This window comes from Drosophila tropicalis, unplaced genomic scaffold (assembly GCF_018151085.1).
Source record: "Drosophila tropicalis isolate 14030-0801.00 unplaced genomic scaffold, ASM1815108v1 contig_593, whole genome shotgun sequence".
Classification (NCBI taxonomy): domain Eukaryota; kingdom Metazoa; phylum Arthropoda; class Insecta; order Diptera; family Drosophilidae; genus Drosophila; species Drosophila tropicalis.
Window position 1 is genome coordinate 8,449,757 of NW_027173070.1, and position 17,719 is coordinate 8,467,475.

General features: G+C 33.9%; 2 protein-coding genes across 2 annotated transcripts in view; both read left to right on the forward strand.

The window, feature by feature from the left end:
* The window catches only part of LOC137577382 (GTP-binding protein Di-Ras2), a 44,037-nt gene extending 33,628 nt beyond the window's left edge, over nt 1-10,409 (forward strand). The window contains exons 5-7 of the mRNA XM_068290821.1: nt 1,715-1,899; nt 10,080-10,203; nt 10,290-10,409. Of these exons, the coding sequence (XP_068146922.1) occupies nt 1,715-1,899; nt 10,080-10,203; nt 10,290-10,365 (385 nt within the window). The 3' untranslated portion in view covers nt 10,366-10,409. The remainder of the gene's footprint in view (nt 1-1,714; nt 1,900-10,079; nt 10,204-10,289) is intronic.
* A 4,438-nt stretch (nt 10,410-14,847) lies between these two features.
* LOC137576871 (deoxyribonuclease TATDN1) lies at nt 14,848-16,195 on the forward strand. The gene is made up of 5 exons (XM_068290205.1): nt 14,848-14,952; nt 15,006-15,085; nt 15,151-15,250; nt 15,307-15,913; nt 15,983-16,195. Exons 1-5 carry the CDS (start codon nt 14,910-14,912, stop codon nt 16,086-16,088), a joined length of 936 nt encoding a protein of 311 aa, XP_068146306.1. The 5' UTR covers nt 14,848-14,909; the 3' UTR covers nt 16,089-16,195.
* Nucleotides 16,196-17,719: the final 1,524 nt, after the last annotated feature.

A 17,719-nucleotide genomic window follows, 5' to 3' on the forward strand; every position in this document is an offset into this window, starting at 1 on the left:
TAAGTAAATTAGAGACGTTCATCCAAAGGGACTTTAGGTTCAACTTTGGAAGATATACATAACTTCCGCATAAAGGTGTCAGCTTTATCTTGAGACCGTGGACAGGATTGGATATGGTTAATTTGAGGCAGTTCTTCTAGTTCATAAAATGAAACATAAAATTCAGAAAATTCCTTTATTTATTCTATTTTATTTATTTAAATTAAGACATGTCGATTGATTTAGTTGTTAACTCCGAAACTTAAAACCACATTTATAACAGAGACGGTTTAACTGATCGCAAAAAGGGATAATATTTGAAAGGAATAGGAAAAGAATCATTGGCTTCATAGCTTAAACAGATTGAAGTTCTTTGAAAAATGGTTTAAAAATGGCTTTTGATAAATTTTAGTATTATTACTATCAGTTCGGAAGATACATACATGGTTGTAATCTATTAATCTAACTACACTTTACTAAGACTTTTGACTTAAATCAATTTTCACAGTCCCATATGTATTATATATTTCTTGGTGTTCAATTTAGATTATCATTACATAATAGGGAGAATCAGCCCAGAATGTGTTTGAAATTTTATGGCAATTTCTGAAGTCATTCAATTCTGAAAACTAAACTTGGAATGAGAGAGTCATTTGTGGTGGATGAAGTAATTAGTAAAGAATGGGGCCAAGATGTTCTTAACTTCACTAAATCTGCCGCCCTAGGACTTGTCTAAACCCATATGCAGTTTGCCCTGGCTTATTGTTCAAGGACATATTTTAAAAGAAACTAAATTGAACTAAAACCAAATTGTGGTTCTCTATTGATTAGCTTTGTAAGTATGGATATTTCATTTAACATTTCATTTATAATTTTAATTGGGTCAAGTAACTATGTAGAAATAGGAAACGAAATTTAGATATTTTTTCTAACATTTTGGATTGATCAAAAATAAAGTTACAATGTTTATAGATAGTTGTTTGATAAACTTCAGTTGACTTCATATAAGTAAGTATATTTTCCACGTTTAAGTAACAAAGTTTAGCAAAATTGAATATTGTCATTAGGTAGTATAGAATTATCGTCTGTCTGTCTAATATATTGCATTATGACCCAAAGCAGAGTCTGTGTAAAGTTTCCTGCATTGCAGCAAGCAACCTAAAGCAGCAAAGCTTGCTGCGATGCGGCTCGTTTGTCCTTGTTGTTAACGATTGCCGCAACTCTGGCCACCAATCGGCTTCATAGCCACAAACTCTGAGAGCAATGCATGACATGCTTAATTTAGCCATTAGCAGCATTTTGCCAGTTCCCTAGACAATCTCCCTCGCCCTCTACCTCTCTGGCACTTTCTCCCCCGCCTATCGCTGGTCGTTATCGCCCTCGAGCTTCAGTTTAGTGGTTGCTGTTGTTGTTTCTGTTGTTGCGCTTGTGGCGTTGTTTGTGTGAGTGTGTGTGTGTGTGTTGCAGGCATTATTCACCATTTTGTTGCGACACACAAAAGCCGTGTTATAAATTGAGCAAAATGTGGCAGGATTCTTTCTTTGTCCTTTTGGCTGTTGTAAAATGTTTGTTTGGCGGTTGTGGCGTTTGCTTCTGTCCGTTAGGTGTGTGATTTCTGATGCGTCATGGGCGCTGCAATGTAGGCAATACTTTTTTGTTTTAAATTCGCTTTAAGCTGTTTGCCTTCTGCCTTAACTATTATATAACCACCGCTTGTTTCAATACTCTTTTGCAGGGCCAAAGTTTTAGAGTGCTCGGCCAAAGAGGACACCAATGTTACCGAATTGTTCAAGACCCTGCTTTCCCTCTCCCGTTTCCTGCCAGCCAGCAGTAGCAGCGGAAATGGAGCCGCCGGCGAGGCAGCGCCCAGCGGTTTCAAGCGTCGCTCTTCGGCCTATGTCAGTGCATCGTCCAGTCGCAGTAAGTACTGACATTTAATTAATCCACACTCATGTAATTAATGCAATGTATTATGAGCACCTGCTTTATTTAATCATTTATATATTTATTAATTTATTCATTTTAAATGCCAATTTCAGGCAAACAGAAAAATTCCAATTCCAATTAAATAATGAAAGAAAAAGCGAAATTTGTTACAATGACAAATTGTTGCCAATTTGTCTAATTGAATGCAATTAACATGGCCTAATTAATTGTTAGAATTTCGGTAGACAAGTAAAAACAAAGCAAACCAAAAAGGAAAACCGAATGGCGAAAGAGAGAGAGAGAGAGTAAAGCATAGTCAAAGCAAAGACAAATTCTTTTTCATTATTCATCAGGCGACAAAAGAAACAAAAGTAAATCTAACAGCAACAACAACAACAACAACATGAAACAAAAAATCCTTTTTTAGAAGAGTGAGAGAGAGAGAGAAGAATATTCCCTTTACTTATTTTTATTATGAGTAGAAGAATGCGAAATACAAATGGACAACCAAAAAGCAAAAAAGAAGAAAAAAAAAGGTTTTTCTTTTGATTTCATCTTTGACGAGCACGTGTATTAATTATGCAGCTTGACCTTCTAATTAGCCGTAATGGCGTTTTGGCCATCGGGATATTATCTCATTAAAAAGTTATGCCCGTTCTCTCCAGCTCTCCATATGAAAATAGAAATTATGAACCAGTGAGCAGCGAACAAGCGAACCAGCGAAAGGAAAGTTTTCAATTACAAGTATAAATAGCTAGTTAATAAGGGACCTGATCCCGACTCTCTCCTGGCTCTCGCTCTCGTCGTGGTCCGTTGCTCATGCTTCCTGAAAAACATAATTAATTTAAAGGAAAAAGTTGTTGAATCATTAAGGGACGCCAGTAGTCAAAGCGCCGGCCAAATGTTGGGCCATGCCAATAATTGAATTGTTTGCCTGGCAGCCTTTTGATGAAATTTTTTTCCATGTTTTTTAGTTGCCTGCCGCAAAAGTCATTCAAATTAAGTGCAAAGTTGCCCGCCAGCTAAAAACCAAATAATAAAAAAAATATGAAAAACACCAACACCAACAACAACAAGAAAAGTTTCATTACATTATTTAAAGCTTTAATGGCCGACACTTGGCGAAAAAGAAAGCAGCCGCAGACAGAAGTCATTGACGTTGACTCAGACAGCCAGGCAAAACGAGGACAAACGAGGGGACAATCAAAGTATCTCTATGGTAGGCTCAATATGTCACATTGAGGTTAAATGAAAAGCTATGACAAGGTTCACGACCAGTGGCGGACTCACCAAGGACTCTGAAATGCCAAGCTGTCTTAGTTAAAGTGAATTAATTTGATCAATTAAAAGCACTAAAAAGGGAATTTTTTGTTTCATATTGTTGAAAATATTTTTGTATAGAAAAGAAAGTATTGTGAGTGAGTATTGATAAGAAGCTAGTCAAAGTTGGCTCATTCATATTAGAGTCTCTTTTGATTCTTCTTGCTTATTAAAATGATCATAAATGTTGCATTCGTCGACGCTTTTTGAAGTATCGCATATGATACTTTGTTTTAATCAGTTTCGGGTCACAAATGAGTCATATTTTTAGTCTTCTCTTAATCGCGCATATTTTGATCATCAAAAAGTCCTAAAAGGACTCATCAAAATAGTTTCTTACAAAAGAATCTTTCGAATGCTAGTTGAATATAGTCAATGGTTGAGGAAATCTCAGGAAGTGCTTAATGAATGCTAACGATAGATTAATCCTTACCAAAAGAATTGTCAAAGCACTTGAATGAAAATAATAGAATATAGAATTTCTGATCACAAACGAACTTTCCCCTTACTTTAATCATGAATAACTCCTTTGTAGGAAGGAGAATGGTATTAGGCTTGGGAGCCTTGACTCCTCTTGGTCTGCTGCAAGTAATCCCTTTATTTGAACAGTTTTGACTTCCTTATGACTTATTTTCTTACTCATAATCAACTAGTTTCATAGAACCATATTATGTACCATATTCTAGAAACTAAAGGCACACTTCGAATCGTTTCCGACCCGTTTAAGAGTCAACTTTATATGCATAGCGACTCTTTTTCAAAATAAAACTATTTTAATCACCCAAGGGGTTCCAGATAGTCTTATCACACAATCTCTCAAATGCTGGGTGGAAGACATATATTGAACGACAAATTACTCCAGGCAAAGTTGGAATAAGGACTTAAAATTTCCAAGTTATTGTTATGCAAAAAATGTGATTCGGTTAAATAATAAATCCGCTACTTGTTTTCTTTACTTGAATTTGGGCACTAAAAATAAATTTAAAGCACTTAATCACTTGAGTCGAAGCCGAGGCCGCAATTCAGGTAATTGCCTTAAAAGTACAGACCAGACCAAGGTAAGGAAAGGGAAGGGAAGAGAAGGGAAGGGGAAGAGTAGGTAAGGACGAGCGCTTTAGCGACGCGTATGCAAAATACAAAATCGCAGAAATTCGTTTTTTTGACGATGTCTACACGTGCTGACAACTCAGCTAGGCAGATGTGTGTGTGGGTGTGTGTTTGTTTCAGGGTGTGTGTGGTGAGGCATAAAAAATGGCCCATCGCGCAAGTCGAAAGCATTGAGCTAAGACCCAAGCACTTGGCCTGGCTTCCAACAGCTGCAGGCCATACACATGTACATGTGCTGCGGCTAGAATGTTGCCACCTACAACCACACATTTCTCCGTCTCCCCCCTCATTGCCCTCTCAAGGTCCACACACACACAACCACACTTCTTAGCCAGCGTCTTCATTTCATGGTGGGAACCCTGACGGTTCGCTGACGACACCGCAAGCAGTTTTATTTGCTTCAAGCTCCATGGCCTAACTCAATTGTAACTTTCCCTAATATACTCCTCCGAATGTGAAATATTTTATTATTTTCTTCTTTTGGCCTACGATGTTTATGCGCTGCATGAATTTATGTTTTTCAAAAATTAAAGGGCATTTGAAATGAAATAGAAAAATTGGCCATATAATGTTCGATAAATTCTACTTTCAATTGAGTCAATATGGTAGATCGAAGGGCAAATGCTTGAAATTTGCAGCTAGAAGTTTTAGTCTTGAATATGTTTAAGATTTGAAGTTTAAACCAAGATTGATTAGTGTTGCAATTCTAATTTCAATTGTAATTTTGGAAATTTTACAGAATAAAGTTTAGAGTTTGAAATCCTGAAACCGAACAAGGCATGTTGAACTTGAAAGCTACAAAGGAAAATTCCGTCTATAAATATATTTGGAAAGTTTATTTGTTCATTTACATGTAGTCCAAGGTTTAAAGTTCCAATACTAACAATACAACCATTAACATCGTCGGTGGTAGGGCCACTCTCCCCACTTTACTCTCTCATTAAGAGTACGAACATTGGGGTTTTCGCTGAACGTTCTCTGGGGTTTCATGACTAGTCTAGCGTTTGAGTTTCTGAGGATTTTTAAAATCTGCAATCGATTTTGTTCAAGAGGGAACAAACTTCCAAAGCCATAAAACTGAAGAAACCTTTGTACTTAAGTCATTTTTATCCCATAGAAATCACATTAATAAACTTTATGATTGTAATTTAGTCATTTATCACTTTTGACTTGAGTTCTATGGAGTGAAAATGATAAAGGCATCTAGATAGACACATCGCATGGATTCCCCATCATGTAGAGAGAACTTTTGGGTAATCAACTTGGCATAAACTTGATGATATTCTTTTTGTGTGTGTTTACATCTCGCTACGCTTGTTCCAAGTTTTTCAGCAAGGACTATCGTTAAAGGACCACGGATTGTTTATGTTTTCTTTCATTTGAATATACAACATCGTGTAGAGCAGCTCTGCAACTGGTCTGGTCGTGTCTGAGTTGGTATCGGAGTCGGAGGGTCTGACTATGGGTCTGATGAAAACCTACAATCAAAAATTTAATTTAAATTTCTGTTTCACGGCTTGCGCTTCAATTTCTGCCACATATGCACAATTTTTGTGACGCTCCCCTTCCAATTCCCTTTGGCACATTTATCCATCCCCTTTTCCGTTTCCATTCAAGTTGCCCTTCCCTTTTTTTTTCTCCTCTTACTATATATTCCCTTTGTGTGTGTTTTTGTGCTTGGCTTGCGAAATTTGGTTATTTCTTTTTGTGTTTTTTTTTTTTTTTTCTGTATGCATATACATTTGTATATGAAACCTAGAAAAAGGGCTGCAAAGAGGTATACTAGGATCCTTAAAATATTACATTAGGTTTTCTATAAGTCAATTTTTGATCGTTCTTCTTCTTATGATTTCGACCAACAACAACATCTTCTCGGCAGATGTCTTTGATCAGCATTAACAATGTGGACAAAGTTTAGTCTTTTACTACAAATACTGGAAAACTTGCTCCAAAAAGTATGCACAGAATATTCCCAAAGTTCTTCATAGATTTCTAAAGTTAAATTCTTGTTGTGTTTATTGCATAGTTTGGGGGCAAGAGTTTACAATTTCATTCCATCTGGAATCGGACTGTTCCAGAGTAGTTGAAAGTTAGAAGTTGACTCAGTTGTAGTTCAAATGTTTTGACATTCTTGCTGCTAGTATTTTAACTATCAATGAAAGATAAGACTATCTTAAAAGATAACTATCTTCCTTGTTAAGAACCGAGTATATTTTGATCCAAAATATTGGTCTGACAAATAGCTAAAACGAATATCTTTAAGAGTCACTCTAGCAAAGGGAACCCTCTTACAATTTCCTTACAAGGTCATGGGTGAAGTAATGGATTGGTAGAGAAAATTGATATAGAAAAAGGATAATTCAGAAATCAAGAGCATGTATCTTTAAACACAACTATGATAAAGAGATAAAAAGATAGGAATAAGTATAAAGCAATAGTTTTACCTACTGATTGGCAACATTGAATGTTTAGCAATTTTAGAACCTAGTAATTTGGAATTGCGACATGGTTCTCTCTTGCAACACTTTCCTTGCCTGTCAACATCAGTGCTTGGCAACATCTTTGCCTGTAAACAAAACCAAACTTGCAACATAACATTACTTCCCTTCTTTTTTCATATCATATAGAGGGTATCAAATGGTCTTTACTCTAACTTGACTAACGAAAATTTGTTATTTTTTTAATGCTTTACGTTTACTGTCCTCTTCCCCTCACCATACTCTCCTCCATCCACCTTATATACACACGTTAAATTCATAAATGGCTTATATTCATTTGGGCTTTGTTTTTTGTTTCTGTTCGAAAGTCTCCAACATAATACCGGTTAGACCATTTTGGTTGTGGTACTGGCCAATTCCTTCTACATAGTGAAAGGCATTTTCGCGCTTTTTTGTGTCAGTAACAGCATTTTCATTTTCATTTCCATTCTTTTCTTTTTTCATTTCTATTTTTTTGATCAACAATGGCAATGTGGGACATTTTGGTGTTGCACTTGACACTGCGATACCCAGAGGAGAAGCGTGGCATATTGTGGCATGAATATGGGCCATACCGTTGCCATAGCTTATTGTTCTGGCCACAAAGTGTGGGCCAGTTTCAATATATATTTTTGTTTTTTACTGCCTCGTTTGCCTCGGCTCATTGAACGCTTTAAAAGTGTTTATTACTTTGGCTTTTTCAACTTGACTGAACTAAAGCAGAAACTAAACTCAATATACTCTATAACCCAACCCGTCGAATACTTACTACTGCTCGTTAACTTTTTCAATTGTTTTGCTTGCTTTATTGTCTAGCCATTGTTTCTACACTAACGCCCCTAAAATACAAAAGGCTTTCTGGTTTTGTGAGGTTGCTAAATAAATAAACGTCATGGTACATTACATCTTTTGTTTTAAAATTTAATACGCTTCTTGCCTTCCGCCATTGCGTTTAGATTGAATGGCGTAAGGGATTAAAGAGTTAATGATTTAATTATCGAACAACAATGCTTAAATAAGTCAATTTTCAGTTACAATATAAATAGATTCCTTTTTAGAAATTCAATGAGACTAAGCCATAAACTATTTAACGAGTTTCTTTAAAGGGAAATTAAATCAGACTTTTAATTTACAACTTTGAAAACTTTTTTATATAAAAAGCTTAAGAGTATTTTATTTAGGCACTGTCTTAGTCTTCCTTCGATTGTAAAGTGTATAAGGGGATTTCTCTATTTATAAATTGACAAAATGAATTAGCATTAACAAGGACTAAGGTCTAAGGACTTACAGTGTAAAACATGCAACTCGGTTGTCTACTGAAATTGTCATAAGTTTTTAAAAACATTTGTCATAGATGAAGTACAATTTATTAATGGTTTCCGATAAAACCAAAAGTCAGTTTGAGGATTCATTACATTATATGAAAACCTTAAAGACTCGCTGGATGGATTAAATAACCTTTGGAGAGCGTTCTTGATATTGATCTTTATAAAAGTGTTTGGAATACTCATATCAAGAAGCCTGTGGATCGATGTTATTCAATGGTATTCCAACTTTGGTTGGATTTGAACTTTTATCTTACTGCTTTGCTCTTCTTAATGTCGATCATTGATTATGCAGTGCGATCCGTAACGAAAATAACAAAGGTTTCATTTATGTGTGGCAATGTTTCAACTATTACACAGGCCGACATTTTTGAGGTCATGAAAAAATGTTTTGAGCTCAATAGGTCTCCTATGGTAATTGGGGGGTTGCTAATCACGGCCCTGTAGTTTTTCTCCATTACCTCATAATTTTGAAAAAAATGCGTTAAAATTATTCCAAAGAATTGTCTGCCTGTAAATTTTAAAGAATTGTGGGAATTGGCTGCTTCTTACAAATTGTTTATTGTTATATGTGCCAGAACTAACAAGAACTAATTTTCTTACACAGAATATTCTAAACTCCGTTAAAAAAGATGAAAATTTTTGTTTAAACTTTCTATAGTATACTTTTGGGTGCCTATTTTGCAACCTCAGATGTCCAGATTTCTTAAATCTGGACGTGATGGACAAAAACCAAGTATGCAGTCAGAGTCAGCGTACCCGAATTAGTTAGGAACCTCTCTCAAGTTAACGTCAGCAAATATCATGTCGGCCCGTATTATTTTCCAGTCCTGTTTAATAAATTTAATTTTTGAAAGAATTGAAATATACATTACAGTATGAAAATCGAAAATTATCCACCAATACTTAAAAATATTTTCTGCATATTGAAGGATGCTGGAACAATATCTAAAAGTCCTTGTTTTCAATCCATTGACTCTCTTTGACTCTGAGTGGGTAAACAGGAACAGACGAAAATATCCAATTTCCATATTCATATATTTTAGTTGAAGTACCAAATCTAATTAGTCAATTAGTTAGCTAAAATTAAAGCTATTTCTCTTAACTAATTCAAGTAGTTTAACCAAAAACCGAAGTTTTAAACAATTAGCAGCGTATTAATGTAAAGTTCAATTTAAAATTATTAATTCTTGGAAAATTTGAATCAGCTTTCTTCTATGAACCATACGAAACTAAGAACTGTGAAATTGCAAATATATGATGTGGTATGGGGTGTAGTTTGCGGGGGGAGGGAACTTGTAAATGATGCTTGTTCAATTCCAGCGGAACAAGAAAAAAAAAGGTGAGCTAAAACGCATCGCAATTGCTGTCAGTCAGAGAATGTTGGAGAACACGCTGACTCTTATCTGAAGAGCGAGACCTTAACTGTGCACTCAGCTGTAAACAAAACCCATTTCACATGCAAACGCATTTCAGGATATAAGTACACACATGCCACACACACAAACACACACACAGATAAATTTCTTCAATGTGCAACGCTCTCTCACTCTTATAAGTTAATTATGTCAGTTTTCAACATTGCTTGGTTGATTTTCCTTCTTTATCTCTCTCTCTCTCTGTGTTTGCATCCTTGATTGAAGAAGCAAAAAAAAAAAAAAAGACCAACATGCACTTTTGTCTTTGTCGAGCGAACCATGGCCAATGACTGTCGTGTTGCACGTTGCCGGGGCAACAAACAAGAATTCGTTGCCGCAGAAACCTTTAACTGAAAATTGGATTTTCGCATTGCTTTCATGAGAGATTTTCCCCCAAATATTTACATAAATTGGTAATCCATAGGCCACCACAAACCATATATGTATATATACCAGGCACATACACATATATATGTCTGTACATATCTATATATATACATAAATATATTTTCGATTTTTAATTGCAGATAAAAATCGCATGAACAGTCCTTCGGTTAGCTCGGGTATGGGTGATAAAAAGTCATCCAGTTTGGTCGATGCTGTCGATGTGGCAAGCACAAGTGCTGAGGCTAAACTGAAGCCGCGTTCCAGGTGAGTGCAACACGTGCCAGCAACCCCCTCATGTCCCCCCTCTCTTTATCCGAGCTTGGCCATCACTTGAACTAATTTGTTTGCAGATCACTCATACGCCGTGCATCACGCAAGACCAAGCAGCAAATCAACAATGCATCCGATGATTGTAATTTGCAGTAAAATTCCGTTTTTATCCTGTTAGCTGTAGTTATGTTTTCTAATCAGAATTATTATTATCAACTATAATTACTAAAATTACGATTATTATTACAATAAGCGAGAGTTAATTAATGTATGTATGTATGTATATGTGTGTGTGAGTCTGTGTGTGTGTAAACAAAAACTGTTATGCCAATAATAATGGCCAAGTTCATAAACCACAAAAACGTTGCTCAAAGGCACACATAAACAAGAAAAGAAACAACAAGATAAATACATAAATGATGAGAATAATCATACTTACAACATATACATATATATATATATATAGTATATATATATATATACAAAATTTATATAGTTAATGGATAAATTATTATCATATAGTTAAAATGAAAATGAATTTTTATTTAAATGTTCCACTAAATTTTTTTTTTTTTCATCTTTTTTTTTTTGAGTTTTTCATTAAGGTTTTCGGGGACCAGTTTCATTTTTTGTCGTTCTAAAAAGAGGAAAACAAAAATACATAAATAAACGGACACACAAAAACGAAATTTCATTTTGTTTGCTCTTCAATTTGGATAGCAATTTGTGCTCGAAATTTGAAATTTAAAATGACAAATTCATAAAGTTCCTTATATTAAATGGCAAAATAATAGCTCAGATGACTCTTTACAATATTTTTACCATAGATTTGATCTAGCTTTAAGCCATAATCCTAAAAAAAAAAAAAAGAAAAGTATTCGTTTCTACGTACTCTTAAACTAAATTTTATCAGGCACAATTTAAGCGTGTTTCATTTTTTTTCCAGCACAAAAACTGTTTCAATTTTTTCATACCTCTCAATGTAGTTCTTTGTCTTGATTTTAAATAGACAAAAATGAAAACAATTTCTTTTTTTCTTTCTTATTACTAAGAGCGCAACAATTTTTTGAATATGCAAATTACATAATAATAAAAAATCAAAACGAAAGGCAAGCGAGACTTAATTTTGGTCTTACCAAAAATTTAAGCGCCCTTGCAAATTAGTATTAGGAATTGGCGTGTTTTGCACTTTTTCACTAAAGGAATTTTTAAAGGTTTTTTACGAAAAACTGCAATGTTTAAAAAAGCGATATTATTCCTTGAAATGTTTAAACAATTCATTCTTTGGTCCTAATTTCAAAGATTTTTTTAATGCCGAAAAAGTTTCAAAACCAAAACCTAAATGAAGTGTGGTTGGTGGAATCTCAAAAAATTAAACAATAATTAGTTTCTCAGTCTTACCTTGTTCCAAATTTGAAATCCTTTAGTAATATTTTGAAATTGTTCTTATAAATTTTTTCTTTCTTATTAAAGAATATTAAAATCATTTTTTTAGCAATTACCTTAATTGTACAAAGTCGCCCAAAAAAATATGCTACATTTTGTGGAAATGCAATCTCTGTAAACGGCATTGAACGTTTCCCTCGTCTACTTCGGTAAATATGCTTAGATATGCATAGATACTAAGCCAATACAATGTTTTATATGAAATTCCAAAAGAAAAGTGTAACAACTGCAGGCTGAGAAGTATAGAAGGTAAATCAGAGTCATTTTCATTAAGACTTTTTACATCTTTAGAATATTATGAGAATAAAGAAAGAAGATTTTTAAACAATTACATTTTCATGATTAGCAATATACGTATTTGCTTTAATTAAAGTTTAAAATTTGCTATATACATATAGCCACCAATATAAATACTTTGCCGAGTACCGCTAAGAGCTCTTGTCCGATCTGTGGTTGGCTATTGCATACTTTAGATGGTAGTTTCCCCCCTTTTACAGTCTTGGATCAGCGACTTTCTATAGTCAAATTAAGAAGACATTTAAACCATTCGAATCTCATTTTGCAAGGGTGAAAAGAAAAAGCAAATTATAAATACATAAACATATATACTTTAAATTGTTGTTTGCTAGCAAAAACTTTGAGTTTGTTTCCAATGTCTATTCAAGGATTATACAGGGTGTATCTACTATATGCTATTTGCCAAACAACAACAACAATATAAAAATAAATAAAAAGAGATGACAAGAAAACAAAAATTGAAATGCAAATTTTGAAAAATCCAAAAAATAAATTGTTATTAAGTGTATGAAAAAATTAAATTAAAACAAAGAATATTAAAACCATGAATGTTAATTTAATTAGAAAATTTACTTACCCATAGCAAATAAGATTTAGCAGATATTTTTATTTACCAAGACTATATGATAATGGATTTGTATATGAAATGAAACAAAACGGCAGATGCAAAGTGAATTGTGATGATACAACAAATAAAAGTTATATAATAATAATAAATACACAAAACTATTCAAAAAACAAAAAACATATTGAGATGGAAGAATTGTTAATTGATTGATTTGTTTTCAAGTTTTGGCAAACGTCCAAAAAGAAAATTATAAAAAATTAATTATATATAGGATAACTTACATACATATATGAAATGTTATCTGACGAAACGGATCAGGACTATAAGCAAAAAATTTACAGGCACCGTTTTCTATAATCTTGATCTTTTAATAAAATCTTTTTTTGAAAGGAATCATTTAAAAATCAGACAATTCTTAAAGGCTGGAATTGAATTAAGAGTAACGAATTTTTGTTAAGTATCGAAAATGTTTCAAAACTTTTAAAACTGTTCTTAAAAATTGCATATCTTCAGTACAATTATCAGCATCTAAAATCAAAGTTAAAGTTTGATAAGTGCGAATTGGAAATTGAGTGTTTAAGACAATTTTGAAAAGAATATTTTGAGATTTATTTGTTTCGGAAAGCATTTGATTTTCTTTTTGGAGATATTTATCCAGACCAGAAAGATATTTTTTTCAAAAATTTTGAATTTGTTTTAGTTTTAAGTAAGTTTATTAAGATTACAAAAAAAGTCATTTGGCCATAGAAAAAAACTTGTCCAAGGAAAACTCGAATATTTGGCTACGGATCTGTTTAACCAAGAAAAGTTCATATATGTATGTACATATATATTCTAGTTATTAGCTATATCATATATACATATTTATATGTATGTAGTAGTATGTTTATACATTGTTATTAAATGTAGTTAATGAACTAAACAAATCTAAAAAAAAAACCAAGTGAAAATCAAAGAAATTTCTAATACACACACAAAAAGAGAGAAAACTATATCAAACTATAAAAAATGGGGAACACGGCATTTGTTAATCCAAATATATATACATATACATATAATGATGATATATCAGTTAAATACAAGAGAAAAAAAAAATGAAATAATAAAAAATATTTGTGTACGTATGTAATTCAATTGTTCAGCAAAACAAAAAAAAAAAAAACTAATTAAAACTAAAACCAAAAAAAAAAAAGTTACTTACAAAATTGTGTAATTTTTCAACTATCAGAGAACCAAAAAAAAAAAAAAAACAGAAAAAAGAAAATGAATAAATTTAATAAGTGTCCATTAAATTGTGTGCGTAGATTAATTGCATTCCAATTCAAATTGAATTATTGATATATTAAAAATAAACCACCAGCAACAGCAGCAACACCTGTTTATAATGTTTGATTCACCAGCCCCTCACCCTTGCCGTCCACCCTTTCCCCTGTGTCCTCTGTTATTGGCCTGTTCCATTGCGTTGCATGCAACGTTGAATAACTGCGGAGCTAAATCAATTAAACAACTGACTGAGATCGTATAGTCGCATGGATGGATGGATGGATGGTGTTGGTGGTGGGGGTGGGTTTGGGGTTCGGGCGATGGGCTATGCAACCGCATGCTGTACCACCATCCATTAAAAGTAACTAATGGAATTTTATTCAAATTATAAATTGCATTTATCCAGTAAACTGTAAATTTGCAATTGCGTAAATGGACATTTTAGTTGAAATTTGTTGTTGTTGTTGTTGTCGTTAGAGCTGGTGCAATGCGATTTATTTAGAAGGATTTGAAATTTGCATAAGTTGGCTGCAGTTGCTCTGTTTTGGCCTTCCCAATGGTAGCCCAATAGGGTATCAAACAATAAACAGCTTAACCACAGGCGTGTCCTAATTAGTGGGTATTATGTGCACATGTCCGCAATATTTCGAAATACCCATAAAATTGCATCTGCACCACCCTTTGTCTGTGGGTGTGTGTGTCTGTGTGGCATTGATTTTTGCATTAAAATTGGCTTAAAATGAGATTTTAAGCGGCATCCTTACCATTAAAAATTATATATGCCACCATAGGCCAGTTGCACTATGGGAATTATGGCCACCAAATTAACTTTTGTTATTTATCGTTTCAACAAAGAGCTTAAATATTGCTATTTGGCATTAAATTATATTGGCTTACGTGTTTATCAAAAAGTCGACAATTTTCAATTTAAATTTAAAGTCTTACCGCCAATTTTTGGTGGCGCCATCAGTGGTTCGAATTTTAGTGGCGCCATCATTTGTTTGAAATGTTTGCCATTCGATAAATTATCTTTCTTCAGGCGGACAATCGCAATCGATAAGTAATCGCTTTCCATGAGTAAAATGCTGCCGCAGGTGGACATCAGCTGTTTGGTGTAAATAAATAAATGCGACCGGCTCGTTATCTTAAAATGGCCCTCAAATATATTGGTAACCATAAGAACTATTTTGTCTGTACAATTTAGATAACTACATTTTTTCAGATATTGGTGCAAATCTGACGGATTCCATGTTCCAGGGTTGCTATGGCGGCAGTCAGAAGCATCAACCGGATTTGGACTTGGCAAGGTCTTCACAAATTTTCATTTTGAATCCTTACTAATATCTGTCACTACAACTTGTTTACAGGTTTTACAACGTGCTTGGAATCAAGGTCTGGATAGGATCATAATAACAGCCGGGTGTCTAAAGGATGTGGATGAGGCACTCACATTGGCCGAAAAAGATGGCAAGTTCCTTATGAGCCAATATCTAGCATCTCAAATAATCAGTTTTGCTTAACAGATCGTCTTTTCACCACCGTGGGTACGCATCCCACACGCTGTGATGAATTCCTGTCCGATCCAGAGGCATACTACAATCAGTTACGCTCTAAGATCCAAGCCAATCCCCGAAAGGTTCTTGCCATAGGTGAATGCGGCCTGGACTATGATCGTGTGCAGTTCTGTAGCCCAGAAACGCAACGTTTGTACTTTGAAAAGCAACTCAGTTTGGCAGCCGAATTTCGGTTGCCACTCTTTTTGCATATGAGAAATGCTTGTGAAGATTTCCTCGCCATCTTGGAGAGAAATCGTGACAAGGTCAAGGAATGTGGTGGGGGTGTGGTGCACAGTTTCACCGGCAGTTGGGAAGAGGCTCAACAAATTTTGGCATTCGGTGGTCTTTATATTGGCATCAATGGTTGCTCCCTCAAGACAGAGGAAAACGTAGAGGTAGTGCGTCAACTGCCCAATGAATCCATTATGCTTGAGACTGATTGCCCTTGGTGTGGCATAAGACCAACACATGCTAGTCATAAGCATATAACCACCAAGTTTCCCAATGTCAAAAAGAAAGAGAAATGGACAGCTGAAACACTCATTGATGGACGCTGTGAACCCTGTCAGATAAGGTAAGAGGAGATCTTCAATTTGTATTTGCATATGTATAATTATAATGCCAATTTAAATCCATTTTGCAGTCAAGTCCTAGAAGCCATAGCAGGCATTAAACAAGAACCCAAGGAAAAGCTGGCCGAGATTTACCATCAAAACACATTGGATTTGTTTTTCCCAAAAAGAGATTAGACTAAAGTGCCAATACATTTAGTGCAATTCCTTTTTTTACCTGTATTTGTGAATGAGAATATCACGTCAAATATATACAAAGATATATACATATGTCAATGAGATAACTTGCAGATCGACAAATGATTTTTGTAAGAAAGAAGAAAGTTCTGGTATACAAATTTCCCTTGTCTACATACAAAAGCAAAAGAAGAATAGCTCTTTTAGAATCTTTGGACGACTTAATTGGCAATGTATAAATTTGTTCTTGAACGATTGAAATTATATAACCAAGAACAAAATGAACTAATTATTTTCCCCTTTGTAAACACATGACCTCCGCTCATGGCAAAAAAGCTTTAAACGTCATAAGCTTCCAGTTATTTGTAGATTATTCAGTTATTTTTGAAATTATTTCATACTTATGGGACATAAAAGAACAAATATCTTATATTTGCAAATAACGAACATTAAAATAAAAGATATTATTAAAATTTTGTTAAAAAAAAAAAATTAAACAGAATAATTAGTTTCTGTATTGAAGGCACTTTTCTTTTTAAAGTGTAGAAAACTGTATTGAACAAAGTTACATTATTTTAGTTACACTTTATTTTGTAAGTCTCTAGATCTATGTAGGTGGTCTAGGATTAGGCCGACATCGTTTATTAAATCCTATAAAAATATTTTGAAAATAGGCGAAAATATAATGTTTTATAAAATGGTGATAAATCTTCTAGCTTATTGGTTAGTTGTTGATGTTAGCGACTTTTAAATTGTTACAAAATATGCGAGGTCAATTCTTTAGTGAATAAAGATAAAAAACAAGTTGTTTTTATAATACTATTATACAATGTATTAAGCATAAGATAATCATATTATTAAAAGATTTAATCTTTGGGGTATATTATTAAGTTTATTGGGGCTATTCTAAGAATCTTTTTAAATTGATCGTTAATGAAGTCAGGGACTATGACCTGAACATACAAACAATTATTCAAAAATTTACCTTCTAAAGGTTCTCTAAATACATTAATATTGGTTTTATTCTAATGTCAATTAGTTATTAAACTAGACTGCTTAATAAGTGAAGTAAATCCTCTCTTGATCTAGTCATAGTCAAGTCTAGTTACCTGTACACTAAAGCTAAACCCTGCTCCCTCCTCTTTGATAATCTTTTTCCCACACAAACAGCCAAAGGTCTTCAGCAATTCATTCTTAAAACAGTATTATATATGTACATATGTATGTACTTTCGATTTTCAAACTGCAACGGCAATACCCAACATTTCCAGCTAATCACGTTTCATTGACCCCTCTGGCTTGCCTGTTACCCCAACCCCGCAAAGATATCCCCCATTTGCGGTAGAACATGATTTGAATATGTAATTTTTCCAAGCATTTTTATGGGATATGTTTAAAGAGTATTTAACAGATAGTTTTGATTATTTTATGACAACAACGTGCCGAACGTAACGAACGAGTGCAACTCAATTGCAGCTCAATAAAATGAAAGATACATGGGTACATACATACATACGTATTTGGTTTAATGGAGGGGAATAATTACACTTACTCTCTATTGAAATCGATTGTTTGACATTGTAGAAAAGTGAAACATGAAACTCCATCAGAGCCAACACCAACACGAACTG

Bases quoted from the DNA above. Each gene is read 5' to 3' on its own strand.
- LOC137576871 (XM_068290205.1), top strand. From the start codon at position 14,910: ATGCGACCGGCTCGTTATCTTAAAATGGCCCTCAAATATATTG. The intron at 15,086-15,150 runs GCAAGGTCTTCA...ACTTGTTTACAG, and splicing joins ATCAACCGGATTTGGACTTG to GTTTTACAACGTGCTTGGAA. The intron at 15,251-15,306 runs GCAAGTTCCTTA...TTTGCTTAACAG, and splicing joins CACATTGGCCGAAAAAGATG to ATCGTCTTTTCACCACCGTG.